The sequence below is a fragment of the Gymnoscopelus braueri genome (assembly GCF_963280865.1).
Source record: "Gymnoscopelus braueri genome assembly, chromosome: 13".
Taxonomy (NCBI): domain Eukaryota; kingdom Metazoa; phylum Chordata; class Actinopteri; order Myctophiformes; family Myctophidae; genus Gymnoscopelus; species Gymnoscopelus braueri.
Window position 1 is genome coordinate 45,323,436 of NC_137615.1, and position 24,702 is coordinate 45,348,137.

A 24,702-nucleotide genomic window follows, 5' to 3' on the forward strand; every position below is an offset into this window, starting at 1 on the left:
GTCCTTTAAACATACTTTTAGTTTAGGCGGAAATGGTACTTTTGTAGTGTGGACTCCTCTACTTTCCCTCATTTAGAAAAAAAACATATATTTATGTCAAATAATCTGTTACTGCATAGCCTAAGATGCTATTAAACAATTACCAGTGGTTGTGTGGAGAGATCTAGTACAGTGTTATTGCAAATGAGACTTTAGACATACCCCTAATCACAGTATTCCATTTGTGTAATGCTTCTCTGTATTGAGGCCTGCAATTCTCAACGAAATGAATTAATCTATGCACCTTTGGTTTGGATGTGTATATAAAAAAGTTCTTACTACTGAAATCATAAAATCATATTTCCATTAATTAATGACATGGCTTCATGTTGCCCCTGCCACACACAGCAAACATGTGTGAGTGTGATTATATGGTGATGTACTTTGCTCACATACATAATTGCCTCAACATTGCCCCAAAATCACAACAATAGATATTCAGGGGGGGTTAAACAATGCCAACTGAGAAGGAATTTGACTTTTAATTTGGTTTGGACTTTTATTTGGTATATATAAAGTACAAAAAGTAAAGTGTTATTCCAACATAAAAATAATAGGCGGGTGCATACATATGAAAAAAAGCACCGTACCCTAAAAAATAGGAACAAAAGGTTTCTCAACTGTTTTTTGTAGTATTAGGTGTCCTGAATAACACACTAAAAGTGTTCCAAAGTTTGACCACTTTTAAGGTGTTATTTTCAAGATGGCGTCCAAGATGGCCAAAAAAAACATTAAAATAGCTTAATTCCTTTATTATCTATCCTACACAAGTACGTTTTGTGTCTAATCCCATGTTTTGGGGGCCTGGGAAGAGATACAATTAGAAAATTGTGAAATCCAATATTTTGTTTGTGACTATTAAAACACTCTGAAATGGTCACCTGTTTAACTAATTATATAATAAATGTCCAACTACTTATATTTCTTTTTTACTGGTGTCGTGTATTAGAGGCATTAACTGCGTGTTATTAGGCCCGTTGGTGGTAATAATGAAGAGGAGAAGAAGCAGAGAGCAGACGTCAGGGTTTCCAAGTTCTCCATGTTCATTTATTCAGATTCAACACAGTCTCACTCCGAAGAAGGCACATATTGCCTTTTGGTCAGAACCCCAGGAAGGCACTATGTGTCGTCCATGTCCGCCCTCGACGATAATATGCGCCTTCCAGGGCACCCATAGACATTAATAGAATTCTTCAAAAGGCAGCCTGCGCCTTCTTAGACGTTCCATTGATAATACATTGGACTGACACACAACGTGAGCTAAGAGACTTGGTTGAAATGCACCAGAGCACACACCACCCACAAAAACCTGACAATATTCTGAGCATTTCCATATTATTTTGGTAATTTTTCGATGAGTATTTGTTGAGAACGGGACATTTGTTTGACGTTTCCAAGCCCATGACGTCATGGCAGATTACATCCGCAGTGTCCGTCACGGGCGTCATGGCTGAACTTCAGCCTTTTTTTTTGCACTTTTTCCATTACACTCGGTACATCTACATTAACGTTCAGATCTCAAATATAAAGTGCTTACCTAATGGCCACGGATGTTACAATTCTGTACGGGTCCTCAAAAATACCCGTATCTTTTGTATTGTTCAATAAAAAGCATTTTAATCCGATTGGTGACCATTTTCTTCATGCTTTTTACTGCGCGACCCTATTGGTTGGGAGGTGTATTGCACTCTGATACATTATAACTCTGTGAGAAAATGGCAGCCAATCGGATTAAAATGCTTTTTATTGAACAACACGGAATATACGGGTATTTTTGAGGTACCGTACATAATTGTAACGTCCGTGGCCATGGGTTAAGCACTGTATAGTTGAAATCTAAACGTTTATGTAGATGTGCGGGCAGTAAATGGAAAAAGTGCAAACATCAGGTTGAAGTTTCGTCAGGGCTACTATGAAACCGAACTTTCTTCCCACCATATAAATGCTGCTACTATCTATCTATCTATCTATCTATCTATCTATCTATCTATGTGTTTAACACAGGGGTTTTCTGTTCAAGGCCAGGCAATCACCTTTTTGAATGTTGTTGATGCTGTTAATATATCCCGAATCAAATAATAATAATAATAATAATAATAATAATAATAATAATGAATAATAAATAATTGTGCTTAGATAATTTAGAATGTTAAATGCAGGGCTTTTCTGTTGAGGACCAGGCCGGCACAACCTTGAAATAGCCTAGTTACCATACATATTAAACCTATTTCTAATTAAAATATATATTATCTAACTCTTAACCGCTAATTCCTGGTGCATACTAGAATACGCCTACTACATCCGGATCGTGATGTAGACAGTTTCCGTATCCGCTAGACCGGATACAGACCACTTCTGCACTGCACACTGCACTGTTGTTGTTGTTGTTGTTGTTGTTGTTGTTGTATGTAACTTATTCTCAGGGTAAGTGAAGTCTGTTCTATGTGTATGCATTTATAAGATATAAATCGTTAAATATACACCACGAAATGATAGAACCAGGCCATGGCGTCATTGTTCACATGTTAGTATATAGCAAGTTGTTTGATCTGGACAAGTTAAAGAAGACTATACGTTTGGTTGGACCTTGCTAAGCTAACCAGCTAACCAGCCAAAACAACGCGCCGCACTACGATGCACCAGTAAATATCGTACTTCTCCTGTACAAATGCAACATATAGGGTGCTTACCCGGTTGCCCCAAATGTTAACTAGCAGTCCGGAGTCTTTGTGCAATGTATTAGTCCATGTTTTTCAATAAAGAAGTGTTTTAATCCCGTCTGTGGCCGAACGCCATTCCCCCCCTCCTTTATTCCCCTTTACCTTGAGTGTAATTCCGGCTTTGACCTGATGCGCCCCGTCACTACCGCCATTGGGAACTTCCAACAGAATCGTCCACAGACGGGATTAAAACACTTCTTTATTGATACTTACGGTCTAATACATTGCACAAAGACTCCGGACCGCTTATTAACATTTAGGGCAACCGGGTAAGCACCATGTGTATATTTTTTGTACATTTACGGGCTTTACTGGTGAATGTCCAGCATTGAAAGTCAGCTATTTTCAACATGAATTAAAACGGAATGCAATATTGTAGGGCAGGGGTCTTCAACCTTTTCAGGCCAAGGACCCCCTTAACTGAGAGAGAGATGAAGCAGGTACCCCCTAGCTGAGAGAGCTATGAAGCAGGGACCCCCTAACTGAGAGAGAGATGAAGCAGGGACCCCCTAACTGAGAGAGAGATGAAGCAGGGACCCCCTAGCTGAGAGAGCTATGAAGCAGGGACCCCCTAACTGAGAGAGAGATGAAGCAGGGACCCCCTAACTGAGAGATAGATGAAGCAGGGACCCCCTAACTGAGAGAGCTATGAAGCAGAAGCAGGTACCCCCTAGCTGAGAGAGCTATGAAGCAGGGACCCCCTAACTGAGAGAGAGATGAAGCAGGGACCCCCTAACTGAGAGCGAGATGAAGCAGGGACCCCCTAGCTGAGAGAGCTATGAAGCAGGGACCCCCTAACTGAGAGCGAGATGAAGCAGGGACCCCCTAACTGAGAGATAGATGAAGCAGGGACCCCCTAACTGAGAGAGCTATGAAGCAGAAGCAGGTACCCCCTAGCTGAGAGAGCTATGAAGCAGGGACCCCCTAACTGAGAGAGAGATGAAGCAGAGACCCCCTAACTGAGAGATAGATGAAGCAGGGACCCCCTAACTGAGAGAGCTATGAAGCAGAAGCAGGTACCCCCTAGCTGAGAGAGCTATGAAGCAGGGACCCCCTAACTGAGAGAGAGATGAAGCAGGGACCCCCTAACTGAGAGATAGATGAAGCAGGGACCCCCTAGCTGAGAGATAGATGAAGCAGGGACCCCCTAACTGAGAGAGCTATGAAGCAGAAGCAGGTACCCCCTAGCTGAGAGAGCTATGAAGCAGGGACCCCCTAACTGAGAGAGAGATGAAGCAGGGACCCCCTAACTGAGAGATAGATGAAGCAGGGACCCCCTAACTGAGAGAGAGATGAAGCAGGGACCCCCTAACTGAGAGATAGATGAAGCAGGGACCCCCTAACTGAGAGAGAGATGAAGCAGGGACCCCCTAACTGAGAGAGAGATGAAGCAGGGACCCCCTAGCTGAGAGAGCTATGAAGCAGGGACCCCCTAACTGAGAGCGAGATGAAGCAGGGACCCCCTAACTGAGAGATAGATGAAGCAGGGACCCCCTAACTGAGAGAGCTATGAAGCAGAAGCAGGTACCCCCTAGCTGAGAGAGCTATGAAGCAGGGACCCCCTAACTGAGAGAGAGATGAAGCAGGGACCCCCTAACTGAGAGATAGATGAAGCAGGGACCCCCTAACTGAGAGAGCTATGAAGCAGAAGCAGGTACCCCCTAGCTGAGAGAGCTATGAAGCAAGGACCCCCTAACTGAGAGAGAGATGAAGCAGGGACCCCCTAACTGAGAGAGAGATGAAGCAGGGACCCCCTAGCTGAGAGAGCTATGAAGCAGGGACCCCCTAACTGAGAGAGAGATGAAGCAGGGACCCCCTAACTGAGAGATAGATGAAGCAGGGACCCCCTAACTGAGAGAGCTATGAAGCAGAAGCAGGTACCCCCTAGCTGAGAGAGCTATGAAGCAGGGACCCCCTAACTGAGAGAGAGATGAAGCAGGGACCCCCTAGCTGAGAGAGCTATGAAGCAGAAGCAGGGACCCCCTAACTGAGAGAGAGATGAAGCAGGGACCCCATAACTGAGAGAGAGATGAAGCAGGGACCCCCTAACTGAGAGAGAGATGAAGCAGGGACCCCCTAACTGAGAGAGAGATGAAGCAGGGACCCCCTAACTGAGAGAGAGATGAAGCAGGGACCCCATAACTGAGAGAGAGATGAAGCAGGGACCCCCTAACTGAGAGAGAGATGAAGCAGGGACCCCATAACTGAGAGAGAGATGAAGCAGGGACCCCCACTGTATATAACATACAGTTGTGTTGCAGATTAACGCTTTTCATAGATGTTGGATTCATGTTAATGTGTATTTTCAGACATTTAACCACTTAAACCGCCAATACTTAGTAAACTTTCACTCTGTACTTGGTCTGCTCTTTTTTCCCCCTCTTTGCCGAAAATAGCAGATCTACAAGCTCACAACTCCTCGCAGCGTGAGGCGCTGTGAGCTTGTATATCTGCTATTTTTGGCTAAAGTTGTCCTTAGAATAGGGATGCTAGGGTTCAAGTGGTTAATGTAAAAGACAATGATCCTATCGCACAGAGATTTGGCGGACCCCCTGTAGCAACAGGACTACCCCCCTGTAGTCCTGATAAATGGTTACTCTCTCCTGATTTTCTGTTTCTCTCTTTGAAGATTTTAATATGCAGAGGTTTGAGGACCTTCTATGGCAGTGGTTCTCAACCTGTGGGTTGTGACCCCAGGGGGCTCCCCACATTATTTTGGGGGAGTCCCCAGATGACAGTGAAGTGACAATTAAGGACTTTTAAGACCTTTTTAATACCAAAGAAAATGACAAAGAAAAAAGACCATTACTGCATTCAAAGTAAACAGTTAATATTCTATTAAAACAGGTAAAACATTGGCCAAATTGGCAAATAATGTAAGAAAAAGGCAACAATTATGAAAATAGTCGATCTACAAGTTCACAACGCATCGTAACGCGGGGCGTTGTGAGCTTGTAGATCTGCTATTTTCATAATATTTATCTGTGGAACCGAGTCAAACAAAATGTATTTAATATCTGTACGTTCTCACTGATAAATATGTTATGTGTGTCCCATTAATCTTCCTTAACCTTAACCTTAACTTCCTTAACCAAACTGTTTGTTTGTTATTCTATTTAACCAGGAATAGTTTGGTGACCACCGGAGAGACGGGTGACAGCCGGAATGTAGACGGCATCCGGGAGCAGTATGGGTTGGCGCCCCAGCCTGTGTCTTCCGTGAGGAAGAAGCCCAACAAATCCACGGTGAGGCCTTTAAGGAGGGCCATTCAAGCAAGCCGCAAGGGGAGCCTGCAGTACCACCACGGGCCAAGAAACCATCACGCCAGAATGAAATGTTTGGAGTGGGGGAGTCTGGTGCAACGCTCAGGTCCTGGACCTGGTGAGGAGGAGCCCGGCCAGGAGGCCATCCACAGAGCCTAGCTAGCCCCTCCACGTGCAGAGCCTCTCTTCTCCCCCAGTGCCGGCAGAGTAGTTCCGGACAAGCGGATTGAGTGCCCTGCGATACTGGAACACTTTCTTTTGACAGACTGTTTCCCATATATTGGATTACCTCCGTTCGTGTGGATTATTTATACCCCTATTCGTTGATATACATTGTGGATTTGACCTTTAGTCAGCCATATGCATGCACTCTATTCAGGAAGGCAAAGGGCAGTGCCAGTTTCATCCCCTTTGCCATTGGGCTCCTTAATAAACCCTGATCAACCTCACCTGGTCGAACTGGACTTGCTTGCTAGACCCCCCACGCACACGCACACAGGCACCTGGATGGACTCTGTGCTAATCATTCCATGGACTTGCATACATACATGCACGCACACATGTCATACACAAACACATTCTGGGTGCTCCACCACAAGTGTGGAGAGGACATTGCTTTCTTTTAAAGTCTCTTTTAAATTTAGAATTTTATCTTTTATAGAATTGAAGTACTTTGCTAGGTGTTTTGATCTTATCTAATCTAATCATTATTAGCATACTTATAATGCCATATGATCTTCTTTATAATCCTGTATAATTATAGTCATAAGAACTAATAAATACTCATAATGCTTTATAACAATAAGCATGTCACAATATACAGCATTCTATAAGGACTTATCAAGTATAAATGCAATGTTATATGCTTGTAGCACTATAATTACAATTACATTATAAATAAGTATAAGCACTCCTAATGTAATCAGAACACTGTAGTCATATGGTCAAGTATTATGATACTTTATAATTACTGGTCACTCACTGACTTTTTTTCCTTTGACCAGGATCATAGGCTTACTATAGTTCATTGTGTATTCTTAGATACAGATGCTGAGTGATAATACTATGGAGAGTTCTTCTGCATGCACATCAGCTATTTTTGCAATGTTTTAGTTAAAAGAGAAATTAAAAAGAAAATCTATGTTCATCACAATATTTGGTCCAATGTGTTATGTATGCATGTATGTTTATCTATCTAAACTGTTTGTTCACAAATGACACGTATGTTATTTAGATTTGAACGATTAACTTTGTCCTGCAATTTGGTGAAATAAAAATTCTGCTTTTTGAATTGGATTGGAGTGATTGAATTCAACATAGTATATTATTATTAAATATATAGTATTTAGACTACAGCTCAGGGCTTGTTTCCATTAAGATCTTGTGCATTCAATTCATAGATACATACATATAAAGACAAACAATGATATAGCCTACAGTAATATGCTAAACATATCATACGAGTAGTAATAAGACAGAAAGATATGTACTGTAAACAGTTTGGAGTTTGTTTCCGGTGATGAGCTTAGACTTTCTACAGGGGCCAGTTACAATTTGCAGTCTTTTGGAAGAGGGTAAGTCCTCCACTTTGCTAATCCCATCGGTAGGTAGGTACATAAAGGGCATGACCTTTACACCATATAATAATAATAATAATAGTAATAATAATAAAGACAATTAAGAGAACCGTATGTCCGTGTGTGAGGAGAGTTATATAGGCGCGTTCGGGCTGAGGAGCTGATTAAGAATCCATTGTCCGATCGTGTTGGCGCCCCCTAGTGGCCAAGTTATTCAAGAAGGCCCGTAACCCTAGTTTTCATAACCACATGTTTGTGTGCGAGGAGAGTTATATAGGCGCGTTCGGGCTGAGGAGCTAATTAAGAATCCATTGTCCGATCGTGTTGGCGCCCCCTAGTGGCCAAGTTATTCAAGAAGGCCCGTAACCCTAGTTTTCAGAACCACATGTTTGTGTGTGAGGAGAGTTATATAGGCGCGTTTGGGCTGAGGAGCTAATTAAGAATCCATTGTCCGATTGTGTTGGCGCCCCCTAGTGGCCAAGTTATTTAAGAAGGCCCGTAACCCTAGTTTTCAGAACCACATGTTCGTGTGTGAGGAAAGTTATATTGGCGCGTTCGGGCTGAGGTGCAGATCCATAATCCGTTGTCCGATTGTGTTTTCGCCCCCTAGTGGCCGAGATAATAGTGAAAAAATGTTCAAAAAGAGTAAAAACAAAATCGGACACCAGATTACGCATCAGCGTGCCGCCCCGAACGCGCTCGTATAACTCTCCTTGCACACGGCCTTACCGTTCTCCTTAATTGGCTGGGGTCTAATCTCAATGTATTTCGCGCAATAACACAATATATCTCCATAACGATACGTTTTCAGAATCTGCCGTTCGGATATGTTGTACAGCTCGCCGAGACGCACGCGTGGATGTCTTGTTTGTCCCGCTACGACACTTCTAACGTTTGCTTCTGACACTGTCGCAAGGTACATAGAGGCGTAAAACGTTGACCCATACTGAGAGACAAAGTCAGAAATAAAAAAATTGTCGTAGAGGGACAAACAAGATATCCACACGTGCGTCTCGGTGAGCTGAACAACATATCCGAACATTGGACTCTAAGTCCTTATTGTATTCGAGATATTAAGCGAGATAGGCTAACCAATTAGCTATCAATTAAGAGAACCGTATGTCCGTGTGTGAGGAGAGTTATACGAGCACGTTCGGGGCGGCGCGCTGATGCGTAATCTGGTGTCCGATTTTGTTATTCTGGATCTGCTCCCCCCGCGGCATCCCCTGCGGTCACCCCTCCCCACGGGCAACCCCCCACACACCCCCCCGTCGCGGAACCCCCCGGGTTCCGTCGCAAACACACACACACACACGCATGCGCAGTTCCGTTCTGTACTGTACTGTACGTACGGTACTGTACGGTACTGTACTGTACTGTACGGACTGTACGTACTGTACGTACTGTACTGTACTGTACTGTACGGTCTGTACGGTCTGTACTGTACTGTACTGTACTGTACTGTACTGTACGGTCTGTACTGTACTGTACTGTACTGTACTGTACTGTACTGTACGGTCTGTACGGTCTGTACTGTACTGTACTGTACATACTGTACTGTACGGTACGGTACGGTACTGTACTGTACTGTACTTTACTGTACATACTGTACTGTACTGTACATACTGTACGGTACTGTACTGTACTGTACTGTACTGTACATACTGTACTGTACTGTGCTGTACTGTGCTGTACTGTACTGTACGTACTGTACTGTCTGTACTGTACTATACAGTACTGTACGGTCTGTACTGTACTGTACTGTACTGTACTGTGTATGCGCAGTTCCACCCTCTGTGGATGCGACGCATGCGCAACACAGGCGCGACACAGACCACGACCCAAGACGGACAGAGGTTACTCAAATTTACTCAAATTATAGGAAGATTATATGGTGTAAAGGTCATGCCCTTTATGTACCTACCTACCGATGGGATTAGCAAAGTGGAGGACTTACCCTCTTCCAAAAGACTGCAAATTGTAACTGGCCCCTGTAGAAAGTCTAAGCTCATCACCGGAAACAAACTCCAAACTGTTTACAGTACATATCTTTCTGTCTTATTACTACTCGTATGATATGTTTAGCATATTACTGTAGGCTATATCATTGTTTGTCTTTATATGTATGTATCTATGAATTGAATGCACAAGATCTTAATGGAAACAAGCCCTGAGCTGTAGTCTAAATACTATATATTTAATAATAATATACTATGTTGAATTCAATCACTCCAATCCAATTCAAAAAGCAGAATTTTTATTTCACCAAATTGCAGGACAAAGTTAATCGTTCAAATCTAAATAACATACGTGTCATTTGTGAACAAACAGTTTAGATAGATAAACATACATGCATACATAACACATTGGACCAAATATTGTGATGAACATAGATTTTCTTTTTAATTTCTCTTTTAACTAAAACATTGCAAAAATAGCTGATGTGCATGCAGAAGAACTCTCCATAGTATTATCACTCAGCATCTGTATCTAAGAATACACAATGAACTATAGTAAGCCTATGATCCTGGTCAAAGGAAAAAAAGTCAGTGAGTGACCAGTAATTATAAAGTATCATAATACTTGACCATATGACTACAGTGTTCTGATTACATTAGGAGTGCTTATACTTATTTATAATGTAATTGTAATTATAGTGCTACAAGCATATAACATTGCATTTATACTTGATAAGTCCTTATAGAATGCTGTATATTGTGACATGCTTATTGTTATAAAGCATTATGAGTATTTATTAGTTCTTATGACTATAATTATACAGGATTATAAAGAAGATCATATGGCATTATAAGTATGCTAATAATGATTAGATTAGATAAGATCAAAACACCTAGCAAAGTACTTCAATTCTATAAAAGATAAAATTCTAAATTTAAAAGAGACTTTAAAAGAAAGCAATGTCCTCTCCACACTTGTGGTGGAGCACCCAGAATGTGTTTGTGTATGACATGTGTGCGTGCATGTATGTATGCAAGTCCATGGAATGATTAGCACAGAGTCCATCCAGGTGCCTGTGTGCGTGTGCGTGGGGGGTCTAGCAAGCAAGTCCAGTTCGACCAGGTGAGGTTGATCAGGGTTTATTAAGGAGCCCAATGGCAAAGGGGATGAAACTGGCACTGCCCTTTGCCTTCCTGAATAGAGTGCATGCATATGGCTGACTAAAGGTCAAATCCACAATGTATATCAACGAATAGGGGTATAAATAATCCACACGAACGGAGGTAATCCAATATATGGGAAACAGTCTGTCAAAAGAAAGTGTTCCAGTATCGCAGGGCACTCAATCCGCTTGTCCGGAACTACTCTGCCGGCACTGGGGGAGAAGAGAGGCTCTGCACGTGGAGGGGCTAGCTAGGCTCTGTGGATGGCCTCCTGGCCGGGCTCCTCCTCACCAGGTCCAGGACCTGAGCGTTGCACCAGACTCCCCCACTCCAAACATTTCATTCTGGCGTGATGGTTTCTTGGCCCGTGGTGGTACTGCAGGCTCCCCTTGCGGCTTGCTTGAATGGCCCTCCTTAAAGGCCTCACCGTGGATTTGTTGGGCTTCTTCCTCACGGAAGACACAGGCTGGGGCGCCAACCCATACTGCTCCCGGATGCCGTCTACATTCCGGCTGTCACCCGTCTCTCCGGTGGTCACCAAACTATTCCTGGTTAAATAGAATAACAAACAAACAGTTTGGTTAAGGAAGTTAAGGTTAAGGTTAAGGAAGATTAATGGGACACACATAACATATTTATCAGTGAGAACGTACAGATATTAAATACATTTTGTTTGACTCGGTTCCACAGATAAATATTATGAAAATAGCAGATCTACAAGCTCACAACGCCCCGCGTTACGATGCGTTGTGAACTTGTAGATCGACTATTTTCATAATTGTTGCCTTTTTCTTACATTATTTGCCAATTTGGCCAATGTTTTACCTGTTTTAATAGAATATTAACTGTTTACTTTGAATGCAGTAATGGTCTTTTTTCTTTGTCATTTTCTTTGGTATTAAAAAGGTCTTAAAAGTCCTTAATTGTCACTTCACTGTCATCTGGGGACTCCCCCAAAATAATGTGGGGAGCACAGTTATGGGGTCCCTGCTTCATCTCTCTCTCAGTTAGGGGGTCCCTGCTTCATCTCTCTCTCAGTTATGGGGTCCCTGCTTCATCTCTCTCTCAGTTAGGGGGTCCCTGCTTCATCTCTCTCTCAGTTAGGGGGTCCCTGCTTCATCTCTCTCTCAGTTAGGGGGTCCCTGCTTCATCTCTCTCTCAGTTATGGGGTCCCTGCTTCATCTCTCTCTCAGTTAGGGGGTCCCTGCTTCTGCTTCATAGCTCTCTCAGCTAGGGGGTCCCTGCTTCATCTCTCTCTCAGTTAGGGGGTCCCTGCTTCATAGCTCTCTCAGCTAGGGGGTACCTGCTTCTGCTTCATAGCTCTCTCAGTTAGGGGGTCCCTGCTTCATCTATCTCTCAGTTAGGGGGTCCCTGCTTCATCTCTCTCTCAGTTAGGGGGTCCCTGCTTCATAGCTCTCTCAGCTAGGGGGTCCCTGCTTCATCTCTCTCTCAGTTAGGGGGTCCCTGCTTCTGCTTCATAGCTCTTTCAGCTAGGGGGTCCCTGCTTCATCTCTCTCTCAGTTAGGGGGTCCCTGCTTCATAGCTCTCTCAGCTAGGGGGTACCTGCTTCTGCTTCATAGCTCTCTCAGTTAGGGGGTCCCTGCTTCATCTCTCTCTCAGTTAGGGGGTCCCTGCTTCATCTCTCTCTCAGTTAGGGGGTCCCTGCTTCATCTATCTCTCAGTTAGGGGGTCCCTGCTTCATCTCTCTCTCAGTTAGGGGGTCCCTGCTTCATCTATCTCTCAGTTAGGGGGTCCCTGCTTCATCTCTCTCTCAGTTAGGGGGTCCCTGCTTCATAGCTCTCTCAGCTAGGGGGTACCTGCTTCTGCTTCATAGCTCTCTCAGTTAGGGGGTCCCTGCTTCATCTATCTCTCAGCTAGGGGGTCCCTGCTTCATCTATCTCTCAGTTAGGGGGTCCCTGCTTCATCTCTCTCTCAGTTAGGGGGTCCCTGCTTCATAGCTCTCTCAGCTAGGGGGTACCTGCTTCTGCTTCATAGCTCTCTCAGTTAGGGGGTCCCTGCTTCATCTATCTCTCAGTTAGGGGGTCCCTGCTTCATCTCTCTCTCAGTTAGGGGGTCCCTGCTTCATAGCTCTCTCAGCTAGGGGGTACCTGCTTCTGCTTCATAGCTCTCTCAGTTAGGGGGTCCCTGCTTCATCTATCTCTCAGTTAGGGGGTCCCTGCTTCATCTCGCTCTCAGTTAGGGGGTCCCTGCTTCATAGCTCTCTCAGCTAGGGGGTCCCTGCTTCATCTCTCTCTCAGTTAGGGGGTCCCTGCTTCATCTCTCTCTCAGTTAGGGGGTCCCTGCTTCATAGCTCTCTCAGCTAGGGGGTACCTGCTTCTGCTTCATAGCTCTCTCAGTTAGGGGGTCCCTGCTTCATCTATCTCTCAGTTAGGGGGTCCCTGCTTCATCTCTCTCTCAGTTAGGGGGTCCCTGCTTCATAGCTCTCTCAGCTAGGGGGTCCCTGCTTCATCTCTCTCTCAGTTAGGGGGTCCCTGCTTCATCTCTCTCTCAGTTAGGGGGTCCCTGCTTCATAGCTCTCTCAGCTAGGGGGTACCTGCTTCATCTCTCTCTCAGTTAAGGGGGTCCTTGGCCTGAAAAGGTTGAAGACCCCTGCCCTACAATATTGCATTCCGTTTTAATTCATGTTGAAAATAGCTGACTTTCAATGCTGGACATTCACCAGTAAAGCCCGTAAATGTACAAAAAATATACACATGGTGCTTACCCGGTTGCCCTAAATGTTAATAAGCGGTCCGGAGTCTTTGTGCAATGTATTAGACCGTAAGTATCAATAAAGAAGTGTTTTAATCCCGTCTGTGGACGATTCTGTTGGAAGTTCCCAATGGCGGTAGTGACGGGGCGCATCAGGTCAAAGCCGGAATTACACTCAAGGTAAAGGGGAATAAAGGAGGGGGGGAATGGCGTTCGGCCACAGACGGGATTAAAACACTTCTTTATTGAAAAACATGGACTAATACATTGCACAAAGACTCCGGACTGCTAGTTAACATTTGGGGCAACCGGGTAAGCACCCTATATGTTGCATTTGTGCAGGAGAAGTACGATATTTACTGGTGCATCGTAGTGCGGCGCGTTGTTTTGGCTGGTTAGCTGGTTAGCTTAGCAAGGTCCAACCAAACGTATAGTCTTCTTTAACTTGTCCAGATCAAACAACTTGCTATATACTAACATGTGAACAATGACGCCATGGCCTGGTTCTATCATTTCGTGGTGTATATTTAACGATTTATATCTTATAAATGCATACACATAGAACAGACTTCACTTACCCTGAGAAGAAGTTACATACAACAACAACAACAACAACAACAACAACAACAGTGCAGTGTGCAGTGCAGAAGTGGTCTGTATCCGGTCTAGCGGATACGGAAACTGTCTACATCACGATCCGGATGTAGTAGGCGTATTCTAGTATGCACCAGGAATTAGCGGTTAAGAGTTAGATAATATATATTTTAATTAGAAATAGGTTTAATATGTATGGTAACTAGGCTATTTCAAGGTTGTGCCGGCCTGGTCCTCAACAGAAAAGCCCTGCATTTAGCATTCTAAATTATCTAAGCACAATTATTTATTATTCATTATTATTATTAATATTATTATTATTATTATTATTATTTGATTCGGGATATATTAACAGCATCAACAACATTCAAAAAGGTGATTGCCTGGCCTTGAACAGAAAACCCCTGTGTTAAACACATAGATAGATAGATAGATAGATAGATAGATAGATAGATAGATAGATAGATAGATAGATAGATAGATAGATAGATAGATAGATAGATAGATAGATAGATAGATAGATAGATAGTAGCAGCATTTATATGGTGGGAAGAAAGTTCGGTTTCATAGTAGCCCTGACGAAACTTCAACCTGATGTTTGCACTTTTTCCATTTACTGCCCGCACATCTAAATAAACGTTTAGATTTCAACTATACAGTGCTTAACCCATGGCCACGGACGTTACAATTATGTGCGGTACCTCAAAAATACCCGTATATTCCGTGTTGTTCAATAAAAAGCATTTTAATCCGATTGGCTGCCATTTTCTCACAGAGTTATAATGTATCAGAGTGCAATACACCTCCCAACCAATAGGGTCGCGCAGTAAAAAGCATGAAGAAAATGGTCACCAATCGGATTAAAATGCTTTTTATTGAACAATACAAAAGATACGGGTATTTTTGAGGACCCGTACAGAATTGTAACATCCGTGGCCATTAGGTAAGCACTTTATATTTGAGATCTGAACGTTAATGTAGATGTACCGAGTGTAATGGAAAAAGTGCAAAAAAAAGGCTGAAGTTCAGCCATGACGCCCGTGACGGACACTGCGGATGTAATCTGCCATGACGTCATGGGCTTGGAAACGTCAAACAAATGTCCCGTTCTCAACAAATACTCATCGAAAAATTACCAAAATAATATGGAAATGCTCAGAATATTGTCAGGTTTTTGTGGGTGGTGTGTGCTCTGGTGCATTTCAACCAAGTCTCTTAGCTCACGTTGTGTGTCAGTCCAATGTATTATCAATGGAACGTCTAAGAAGGCGCAGGCTGCCTTTTGAAGAATTCTATTAATGTCTATGGGTGCCCTGGAAGGCGCATATTATCGTCGAGGGCGGACATGGACGACACATAGTGCCTTCCTGGGGTTCTGACCAAAAGGCAATATGTGCCTTCTTCGGAGTGAGACTGTGTTGTCAGATTCAGCATCAAACAAACAGCATCATATAATCCAGGGCAGAGCCCTCTCCTGCAGCCCCTCTGGGCACGACCACCTCCCAAACAAACATCTCACATAGTTCTTATAGTAGAGAAGCCATTCTAAATAGCCATATAAGGTATGTACTTAAAATAAGAGCAACACAATGACCATTTGGCTCAGCTGTTTAGACTGACAGCTGTTGCTGCGTTAGAACTAGCCCATTCACACATTTACCAGGCATTCACCAGTCACACACACTCATGATTACTCTTCTGACTTTTAGCAAGGTAACATTAGTATCATTTCTTAATATGTTTTGACTTGCATACTGTCCATATACCACACTGGAACAAGGCTTCAAGATATCCTCAAAACACAACCAAACTAATAGTCACAATTTGCAGTAATTCAGAAGGTGGTGGCAGAGAATATTGTCAGTTGATAGATAGTATTGTTTTCAATATTGAAAGGTTTTGGATAGCTCTGTGGATCAAATTTAGCCCAAACTAAATTCATCTTTGACTATACACCCCACCCCCCAAAAAATTCTTGCATTATGAACCAATCTCTCTACACCCCTCCCCTTACCCACCCAACTTCATAACTCCTCCCCTACATACACAAGAATATTTATTTTTCTCGTGGACAAGCGCAGTGTCATCTTGTAGACACAAGATTTTGAAAAACATTAAATAGATGTTTTAACACATTAGGAAGGCAATCAGTGAGTGTGCAAAGAGGGGTGGGGGTGGTTATGGAGGTTAGTGTAGAGCTGTCAGAACCGTGTATCTACTGGGTGCCTACAGGGGAGTATGGGGGGTGGGTCTGGTCTAGAGTTTAGTGGGCCTAGGGTTCCCCTCAGGTGGGTAGAGGGGAGTATGGAGGTCACTGGATTGCTCCCTGGGCACTTGGAGCGCAGAAGAGCAAAGTTAGGAGCCAAGGAGACCCTGAGCTTCTCCTCTCCCCCACGTCCGACGTGCAAAACCTCCAACAGAAATTATACGCCATTTCAACGAAGACAGTTTTGCAAACAATACATGAAAGATAAACTTGTATCTTTGCCAGATCTCACTCCAAGTGGCTTAGGGAGCCTGCGCTCTCCTTGTTCTCAGCTCCTCCAAAAGCAAATTAGCATTTGGGATGCAAACTATTTCTAAGTCACGGCACGCTGGAGGACGGAGTGAGGAGGAGGCAGAAATTAAGGTATTGGAATTTAGCTAATGCGTGAGGCTGAGAGGAGTGTCCCTATGTCGCCTGGCTCACTGGATAGTCCCACTGGTCCCAAGTGGACCTCCACGCTGGCTCCAGAGATAGGCACTCCCGAGATAGGCTCTCTTGAGTTAGCATAGGTAGTGAGGACAGTCCCCAGTGGTGGTGGTTGTAAGACCTCCACATGTTGCAAGATTGTGTCATATACAAATGTATGTATGCTGGCCCCAAATGGACCTCCTGGCGGGACCTCCTGGCGGGTCTGGCTGGCTCCTATGCCCGAGATAGGCGCTCGTGAGTGGGCATAGGCGTTCGTGAGGAGGGTCGGCCCCCCTCCATAGTGGTGGTTGTAAGACCTCCACGTGGTGGTGCATGACTGTGTGTCAGGCAGACAAGGGTGTATGTCGGACTGGCTCACAGGAGAGTCGGTGGTAGCTGACCATTAATATTCCCAGGGGCCCCCAGTGACTTATCATTATGGCTCAGAGCGTCCTCTCCCCTCTCCAGAACAGCTCCAGAACAAAAACTTGGCGTTTGCCGAAAGCAATGCTTGTTTGTTGGATAGCAGCAGAGACACAGCCCCTTATGGGCGTGGAGGTCGGTTAGATTGGGATTCTATGGGGAGACAGGAGCCCAGGGCGTCATGGGCTGTTCCCTATAAGTACCTTCTTGCTGTTAAAATTATCCAGAAAAAAAGATCAAGGTTCAAGCTTATTGCCAGCAGTACCAATCTCAAAATAAAGACTAATGTTGCACTAAAACCTCACACAACTACTAGTCTCAGGAATAAGGCGATGTTTGTGACAAGCACATCTGCACCTTATCCACGCCACACTCCTCCACCACCCCTGCCTAGACATTCAGACACTAGATACATGTTGTGATAGCTCTGTACTGACTTGCACACCCTCTCTAGGCCCATAAGGGGCCATTTCTCTCCACTGTATCCCCACCGAGGAGTCCATCTTCCCCATAGACCAGACAAGTGGCCATTTTGTTTTCTGTAGCGTTGTGAGCTTGTACATCGGCTATTTTCTCAATGTTTGCCTCTTTCTTAATATTTGAGATACAGTAATATTGAGTCTTAAGAGTAATTAAATTGTAACTTTAGAAATGTGCAGATACCCTGTATACACTTATACTGTATGTTGGTTTGTTTACTGTTGAGTGAGAAAACAATGTTGCACATCAAGCTAACCATCTGGGGACCCCCCAAAATCATTTGGGGGACCCCCAGTTTGGGAACCAGACACCTTTACAAACAAATTGGTGAAGAAATGTCTCGGTAAGGAATTTCTTCCAAGATTTGTGTAATATTCCCAGTCTATCACATTGGCAGCCATGTTTTTACAAATGTCACAGTACACCCAGTAATAATTAATTTATCCCTTATTGGTATCAAAAGAAATCTTGAAAGCTTCAACAGAATGTGAATTACATGAGATGAATTCACCAAGCCTGTGCATTATGGCATGTAGAAAAGGGAGAAATGTCAAATTACATTGTTAAATATGCTTATAACCAATTGCTTTAATATATAATTGTACTTATAATCACTTGACTATAATTTATATATGCTAATTGGATTCCTAGATCACCAAAACATGGGGTTAGGCACCAAAATTACTTGTGTAGGGCAAATAATGAAGGAGTAATGGTCTTTTAAGGAACTGGTGGCGGCCATCTTGGAAATTTGACATTTCTAATGATCAGATTTTGGCAAACTTTTGATATGTTATTAAGTACACCTGATACATTTTGCATTAGGTGAGAAACCTTTTGTTCTACTTATTTTTCGGTCAAACCATATTTGCACCCGCCTATAATGTTTTATTTCCAGAGAAGGGGTGTGTCTAAAGAAGTCTCATTTGCAATAAAACTGTACTAGATCTCTCCACACAACCACTGGTTATTGTTTAATAGCATCTTAGGTTATGCAGTAACAGCTTATTTGACATAAATATATGTTTTTTTTCTAAATGAGGGAAAGTAGAGGAGTCCTCACTACAAAAGTACAATTTCCGCCTAAACTAAAGGTATGTTTACAGGACTATATTTCAGTATTTATTTAGGTAAATTACATTCTGACTCTTTGGTGATGTAGGGTAGACACCTGGTTCACACCTCAGCAAATTTGATGAAGATAAGAGTGAGCATTCTCAAGTTATAGCATTTTTGGTCACCTTTGCCCTATTCGGATTTGCCTTTTTCAGAGATTGGAGTAGTTCTAAAGAATAGACAAAAAAAAAAAATTGCCCCAAATTAAAAATTCACAACAATCCATTTCATTAATGGGAGACCCTAAAGATAAGAAAAAACATGGTTGTGTTTTGTTCTAACTCGGGTGGGGGTATCTCAAAATCTGAGGGCCTCTGCTACAGGACTATCAGCACCCTGACCAGAATGGAACAGAGCCTTCATTAGTATCATTGGTAACACCTGTGAAGGAAGTAAGAAGAGGCCCAATTTCTTTCCAATATGGCTGCTGTGCATAGAGCCTAGAAAATGAAAAAGAAAAAAGTGTATTTATTTTTATTCAAAGGTTTGCCTATAGTGACATGGTCAAAATTGGGTATATCTGTAACAGGCTATCTGAAACACACGAGGGCCTGAAAACAGTTTCCTACACCAGTGGTTCTCAAAGTGGCGTCTAGGGGTCCCCAGGGGTCCTTGAGGGGGCTGCAGCTAAATTAATTAACATCAGCCATTTGACAATAGCCGATCTACAGTACTTCCGGCCCTGTCTACACAGCCTGTTCAGCAGTGGTGTAAAGTAACTAAGTACATTTACTCGAGTACCGTACTTAAAGGGTAAGACCACTTTGGTAGAGGTTTGGGTCGTGTAGTTACCTTGCCATGATGTAACTCCAAAGGTGGGCAAGAAATAAAAAATAATTGCTCCATTGATTAGAAATTGATAATTCAAAATATGCTCCTCATTGACTTACCAAACCCAGTACTGTTTGTTTTTTTAATAAAAATGTCAACTTCCTGTTGATTTGACTATTTGAAGATCTGGATCCGGATCCGCGGATCCAGTCCAGGTTTTCTACTTATTAAAAATGGCAAAATCAACAGGAAGTTGACATTTTTATAAAAAAAAAAAACAGTACCTGGTTTGGTGATGTTCTATATTGTCTGAATCAGCTATGTTTGGGTTCATTTATGTGCTAAAAGAGTGACTTTGAGAGCAGTTTACCGTACAATGTAAGTCAATGAGGAGCATATTTTGAATTATCAATTTCTAATCAATGGAGCAATAGTTTTTTATTTCTTGCCCACCTTTGGAGTTACATCATGGCAAGGTAACTACACAACCCAAACCTCTACCAAAGTGGTCTTACCGTTGAAGTACAATTTTGAGGTATTGTTTTTACTGTGGAGTATTTCCAATTTTCAGTACTTTTACTTCTACTCCACTACATCTCAGAGGCAAATATTGTACTTTTACTCCACTACACTTATTTCAAAACTTAAGTTACTAGTTACTTTGCAGATATAAATTATTACATTATGAAACACACATTAACCACTTTAGCCCTATTTCATACCTTGGCTATTTGAAAATAGCCGATCTACAAGCTCACAACGCGTCGCATCGCGACACGTTGTGAGCTTGTAGATCTGCTATTTTCAAACATTTTAGTACTTTTACTTTTGGTACTTTAAGTACATTTTGATACCAATGCTTTTGTACTTTTACTCAAGTAAATTCTGAATTCCGGACTTCTACTTGTAACAGAGTATTTCTATATTGCAGTATTGATACTTTTACTTAAGTAAAAGATTTGAGTACTTTTTCCACCACTGCTGTTCAGCATAAGTCCTGTCCTGTTTGTGGGAAAACAAAGTGTCTGTGTAGTACCTATACCCAAATCAAAGTGAACGCACTCTAACAGCACGGTGACACACCTAAAGGCAGTAGCTTCTCTGTAACTTTTCACGATTCAGTGCCGCCGAGCAATGCTAGATAAGCACTCTGACCTTGATGTATTTCATCGTTGAATGTGTGCACTCACTGTGTGTGTGTGTGTGTGTGTGTGTGTGTGTGTGTGTGTGTGTGTGTGTGTGTGCGTGTGCGTGTGTGTGTGTGTCTACTTGTATTACTATACTTGTGAGGGCGAAATGTCCCCACAAGGGGAATTTGTAGAATTTGAGAAACAATCATTGTGAGGACCAGAGGAAAATATTCAGGTTGGGGTTAGGAATGGGATTACATTAGACATTTAGAGGTTAGGTTTAGGGCTTGGAGGTGTGCCTGAATTACACTTGTTTGCATGCCAGAGTTGTGTAGCGAAAAGTCTAGATTCTAGATCTAGATTGAGCTTGTAGATCTGTTATTGTTGGCTGTATCTGGCTGTTCCTTACTGTAACTGGATACTTGTAATTTGTGGATTGGTGTCCTGTGTGTGTGTGTGTGTGTGTGTGTGTGTGTGTGTGTGTGTGTGTGTGTGTGTGTGTGTGTGTGTGTGTGTGTGTGTGTGTGTGTGTGTGTGTGTGTGTGTGTGTGTGTGTGTGTGTGTGTGTGTGTGACACTGTGTGTGTGTGTGTGTGTGTGTGTGTGTGTGTGTGTGTGTGTGTGTGTGTGTGTGTGTGTGTGTGTGTGTGTGTGTGTGTGTGTGTGTGTGTGTGTGTGTGTGTGTGTCAGACAGACAGACAGACAGACAGACAGACAGACAGACAGACAGACAGACATTGAGTGTATACTGTATGTCAGCACCCCCAGACCAAGCTATATGTCATCCCTACAGGCCTATACTGTACATAAGCACACACTGTGTTTACCACACCGGGGCTTTTAGCGAAGAATGCTGCGTTATTTTGGGGTTCATGGGGCTGTATGGCTGCTAACCCACGACTTTCACTTTTCAGTCTGACTGACAAAACGTGATTTAATTACATTATATGGCTTCTGTCGGGTGCGAAAGGCTAGTTTCAAAATACCAGAGCTGCATTTCAATGGGGAGTGGTTTGGGCCTGTGGGGTCTGAATTCAGACCTGTGAACCGTAGACAAAGCAGCGCGCACGCCGCGCTCTGTAGAGACTGTTGACACTTTAGGTCAGGGGTCTTCAATGTTTTTTGAGGTCAAGGAGAGAGAGAGAAAGAGAGATGAAGCACGGACCCCCACTATATATTGTATAAAACTGTGTTGCAGATTAAACTTTTTCATAGACTTGTTTGACAGCACTATCATCAGTGTTGTGTAAATGTATGCTTTTTGTTAATTTGTTTACACATGATCTTTTCTAGTATTACTGTTCGATTCATAGTTAGTAATGTTAATCCATTAATGCATTTTCAGACATTTAACCACTTAAACCCTCAATACTTAGTACAAGTAAGACGCGCGAGCGCTGGAAGCGAACGCAGGCGGATTTCAGGCTTTTTTGTTTTGTTTGGGCAAACTGTCCTCAAACTAAGGCGTTTTCAACTTGCCATCCAGCCTGAAATATGCACAAATGACATGGAATTCTTAGATATCCCAATAGATGAACTCGTGTAGATGCGTGTAGATGTGTTTTTTTTTACTGTAGCTGCTATATTTATGTCAGAGGAGTTTAATTAGTCACCCAGGGGCAGGCGGATTTCAGGCATTAGTCACCCAGGGGCAGGCAGGCAATGAGACCGTGAGTCACATGGGTGCATGCAGCCAATGAGAGCGTGACTGCACACAGAGATCACACACAACCCAAGCACAGTTACATAGTATGCTCCACTTGGTCGCGCCTCCCTCCGCGTTTGCAAAAATTGACCTTTGGCTCTTTTTTCCATCTACATCAAACCTCTTTGCCGAAAATAGCCGATCTACAGTACAAGCTCACAAATCGACGCGTTTCACTGTTTTAGCACTCCTTCAGCAGCCGCTGCTTCTACATTTTGCCGCATTTCGGCGATTGTTCAGTCTTCTGTCACTTTCTCCCCGCTGTTTGGTGCCCCGTCGAGGCTGGTGCCCTGTGCTTCAGCACCTAAAGCCCTTCCATTAAACCTGCGCTGGTGCTGCTGTATGGGGCCGAGACATGGACACTCACTGCACAGCAAGAAAGGGCCCTGGCCTGGATGGCGTCTACACAACAATGTCACGAATGGCTCTAGGTGTCACATGTGACAACCACATCAGAAATGTGGACCTCTACGGGGACCTACCGCGGGTCACAGGCACGGTCAGAGAGAGAGAGGGATGAGGCGCTCGGGTGGCGCAGTGGTAAAGTCACCGCCCACCACCTCGGAGGTTGTGGGTTCGAAATCCACTGTGGTGCATCCGGCTTTGTCGAGCGTTTACATGAACACAATTGGCCCGTGTTCGGGGGAGTGAAGGGCTTGTTTGGCTTTTTTTCATCGTCCACCAAGTATCGGCGTCCTTAGCCTGGTAAAGCCCTCCTCGCTCATCGTTCTGTGATTGACAGCGAAAGTTGGCCAATCAGGTGGCGAGTTCGAGTGAACCCGAATGGATCCGAGTGCAGCTGACGGGCAGCCATTGTTTTCTGTCCGCTGTTTTTGGTTTTGGTTTTAAAACTTGAAAACGCTCTCAAACTTATTTTTTGAGGCACGGAATTTACTTTTAAGATATCGTTCGGATAGAATTTAGTTGTTTAATAAGGCAACCTATTTTGGGCAAGACCCTTTCAAAAGTCCCGTTGCGTCACATTGGTCTGGAGGTGGTAAAAACGAACTGCTGATTTTAAGGGGAACAACTGCTGATTGGCTGAATGGATTGTCAGTCAACGGTATTACTCCCGCCCAACTCCAGCCCACAGTCAAAAACACACACAGGTTCTCATGCCAGACTCCTTCCTGAAATCAAATGGAAATTAGATTTTCCGGAGGGAGGGGCTTTACCAAGCTAATCGTGAGTTGGGACTGAGAACTGCACTTCCCCATTCCAGTTTTTGATTGATTGAATACTTTATTAGTCAGAGAGATGTAAACAGCACGTGGTACAGTCAGACATTAAGGCGAAAAGGATAACGAAAAAAAGTCCTGCATGGGAATTGTTTGCCGTGTAGGCGGGGCTCTCGTATCGGGAGTGTTGAAATATGTCATATCAAGGATCCCATCGCATCAAACGGGTGGCGCATGGTCTGAATAGGCCCCAACTCGTCACTATTATACGACTTGAGAGTGACAGACCAATACCAGAGTAGGTTTTGGTGTTGGTTCTCTCAAAGAAATATAAAATGTAAATGAAGCAATTTGGGCATTTAGCAGCATAAAAAAATAATTTAGAAAAAAGCTAAGGTTTATGTAATTTATGAGCGAACACAAATTCTCATTTCAGTCAAGCCCAATAATGCAACCAGACAAATTATTAAAAAAAAAAAAAAAATGTTATCCCTCGATTTTGTAACCCTTTGTTCACCCTGTGCCAATTTTCTAAGTGATCCTGGGCACTACACTCCCCCCACGAGCCTAGGGAGCCCAGGGCCGAGCTCAAGCCTCCTTCAATGCATGAGAGCCAACTGACCTTCTTGTCACCTGACAGGGGGGAGTTTCCCTGGTAGGACGTAGCGTGTGGAAGGAACACGTTATTCCAACCAGTTCCTTTCCCCTCCATCAGGCGCCCCACCTGACCAGGTGGAGGCAGTATAGTGACCAGGATTACTACATGTTTTTGTGAGGGTTGACACAGGGAGAACATACAAACTCCACACAGAGTAGGCCCAGACAAATTATTCTTATAAATTGAAACATGGCTGGAATGTGTATTCCATTTTAGTGGCCATATTTAAGTTGATTAATAGAGTGCTTCTCTCTGTGCAGTCTCACTGCTGTTGTATTGTATACCTGGAGATGAGAGGGCAACTTGACCAGAAGAAATGCTGCATTATGAATGACATCAAATTGCTTTTCAAAATGATTATCAAAAACACAAAGGCTAAAATACAGTATGTGTCATCTTTAATTCCAAAGAAATACATGTGCAGAGAGAGAGAGAGAGAGAGAGAGAGAGAGAGAGAGAGAGAGAGAGAGAGAGAGAGAGAGAGAGAGCGAGAGAGCGAGAGAGAGAGAGAGAGAGAGAGAGAGAGAGAGGGAAAGAGACT

The 24,702-nt window shown here is 43.4% G+C and overlaps 2 protein-coding genes across 2 annotated transcripts; one reads left to right on the top strand and one right to left on the bottom strand.

Moving 5' to 3' along the window:
• Positions 1-392: 392 nt before the first annotated feature.
• LOC308099630 (uncharacterized protein) lies at positions 393-7,316 on the top strand (the record flags this gene model as incomplete). The annotated part of the gene is made up of 3 exons (XM_080448367.1): positions 393-418; positions 2,377-2,463; positions 5,884-7,316. The coding sequence occupies 3 exons, from the start codon at positions 393-395 to the stop codon at positions 6,179-6,181; spliced, it is 411 nt and encodes a 136-aa protein (XP_080304493.1). The 3' UTR covers positions 6,182-7,316.
• Positions 7,317-9,836: 2,520 nt separating this feature from the next.
• Positions 9,837-15,541, bottom strand: LOC308099632 (uncharacterized protein; the record flags this gene model as incomplete). Its single annotated transcript, XM_080448369.1, has 3 exons — positions 9,837-11,269; positions 14,012-14,098; positions 15,471-15,541. 3 exons carry the CDS (start codon positions 15,539-15,541, stop codon positions 10,972-10,974), a joined length of 456 nt encoding a protein of 151 aa, XP_080304495.1. The 3' UTR covers positions 9,837-10,971.
• Between the last annotated feature and the right edge of the window lie 9,161 nt (positions 15,542-24,702).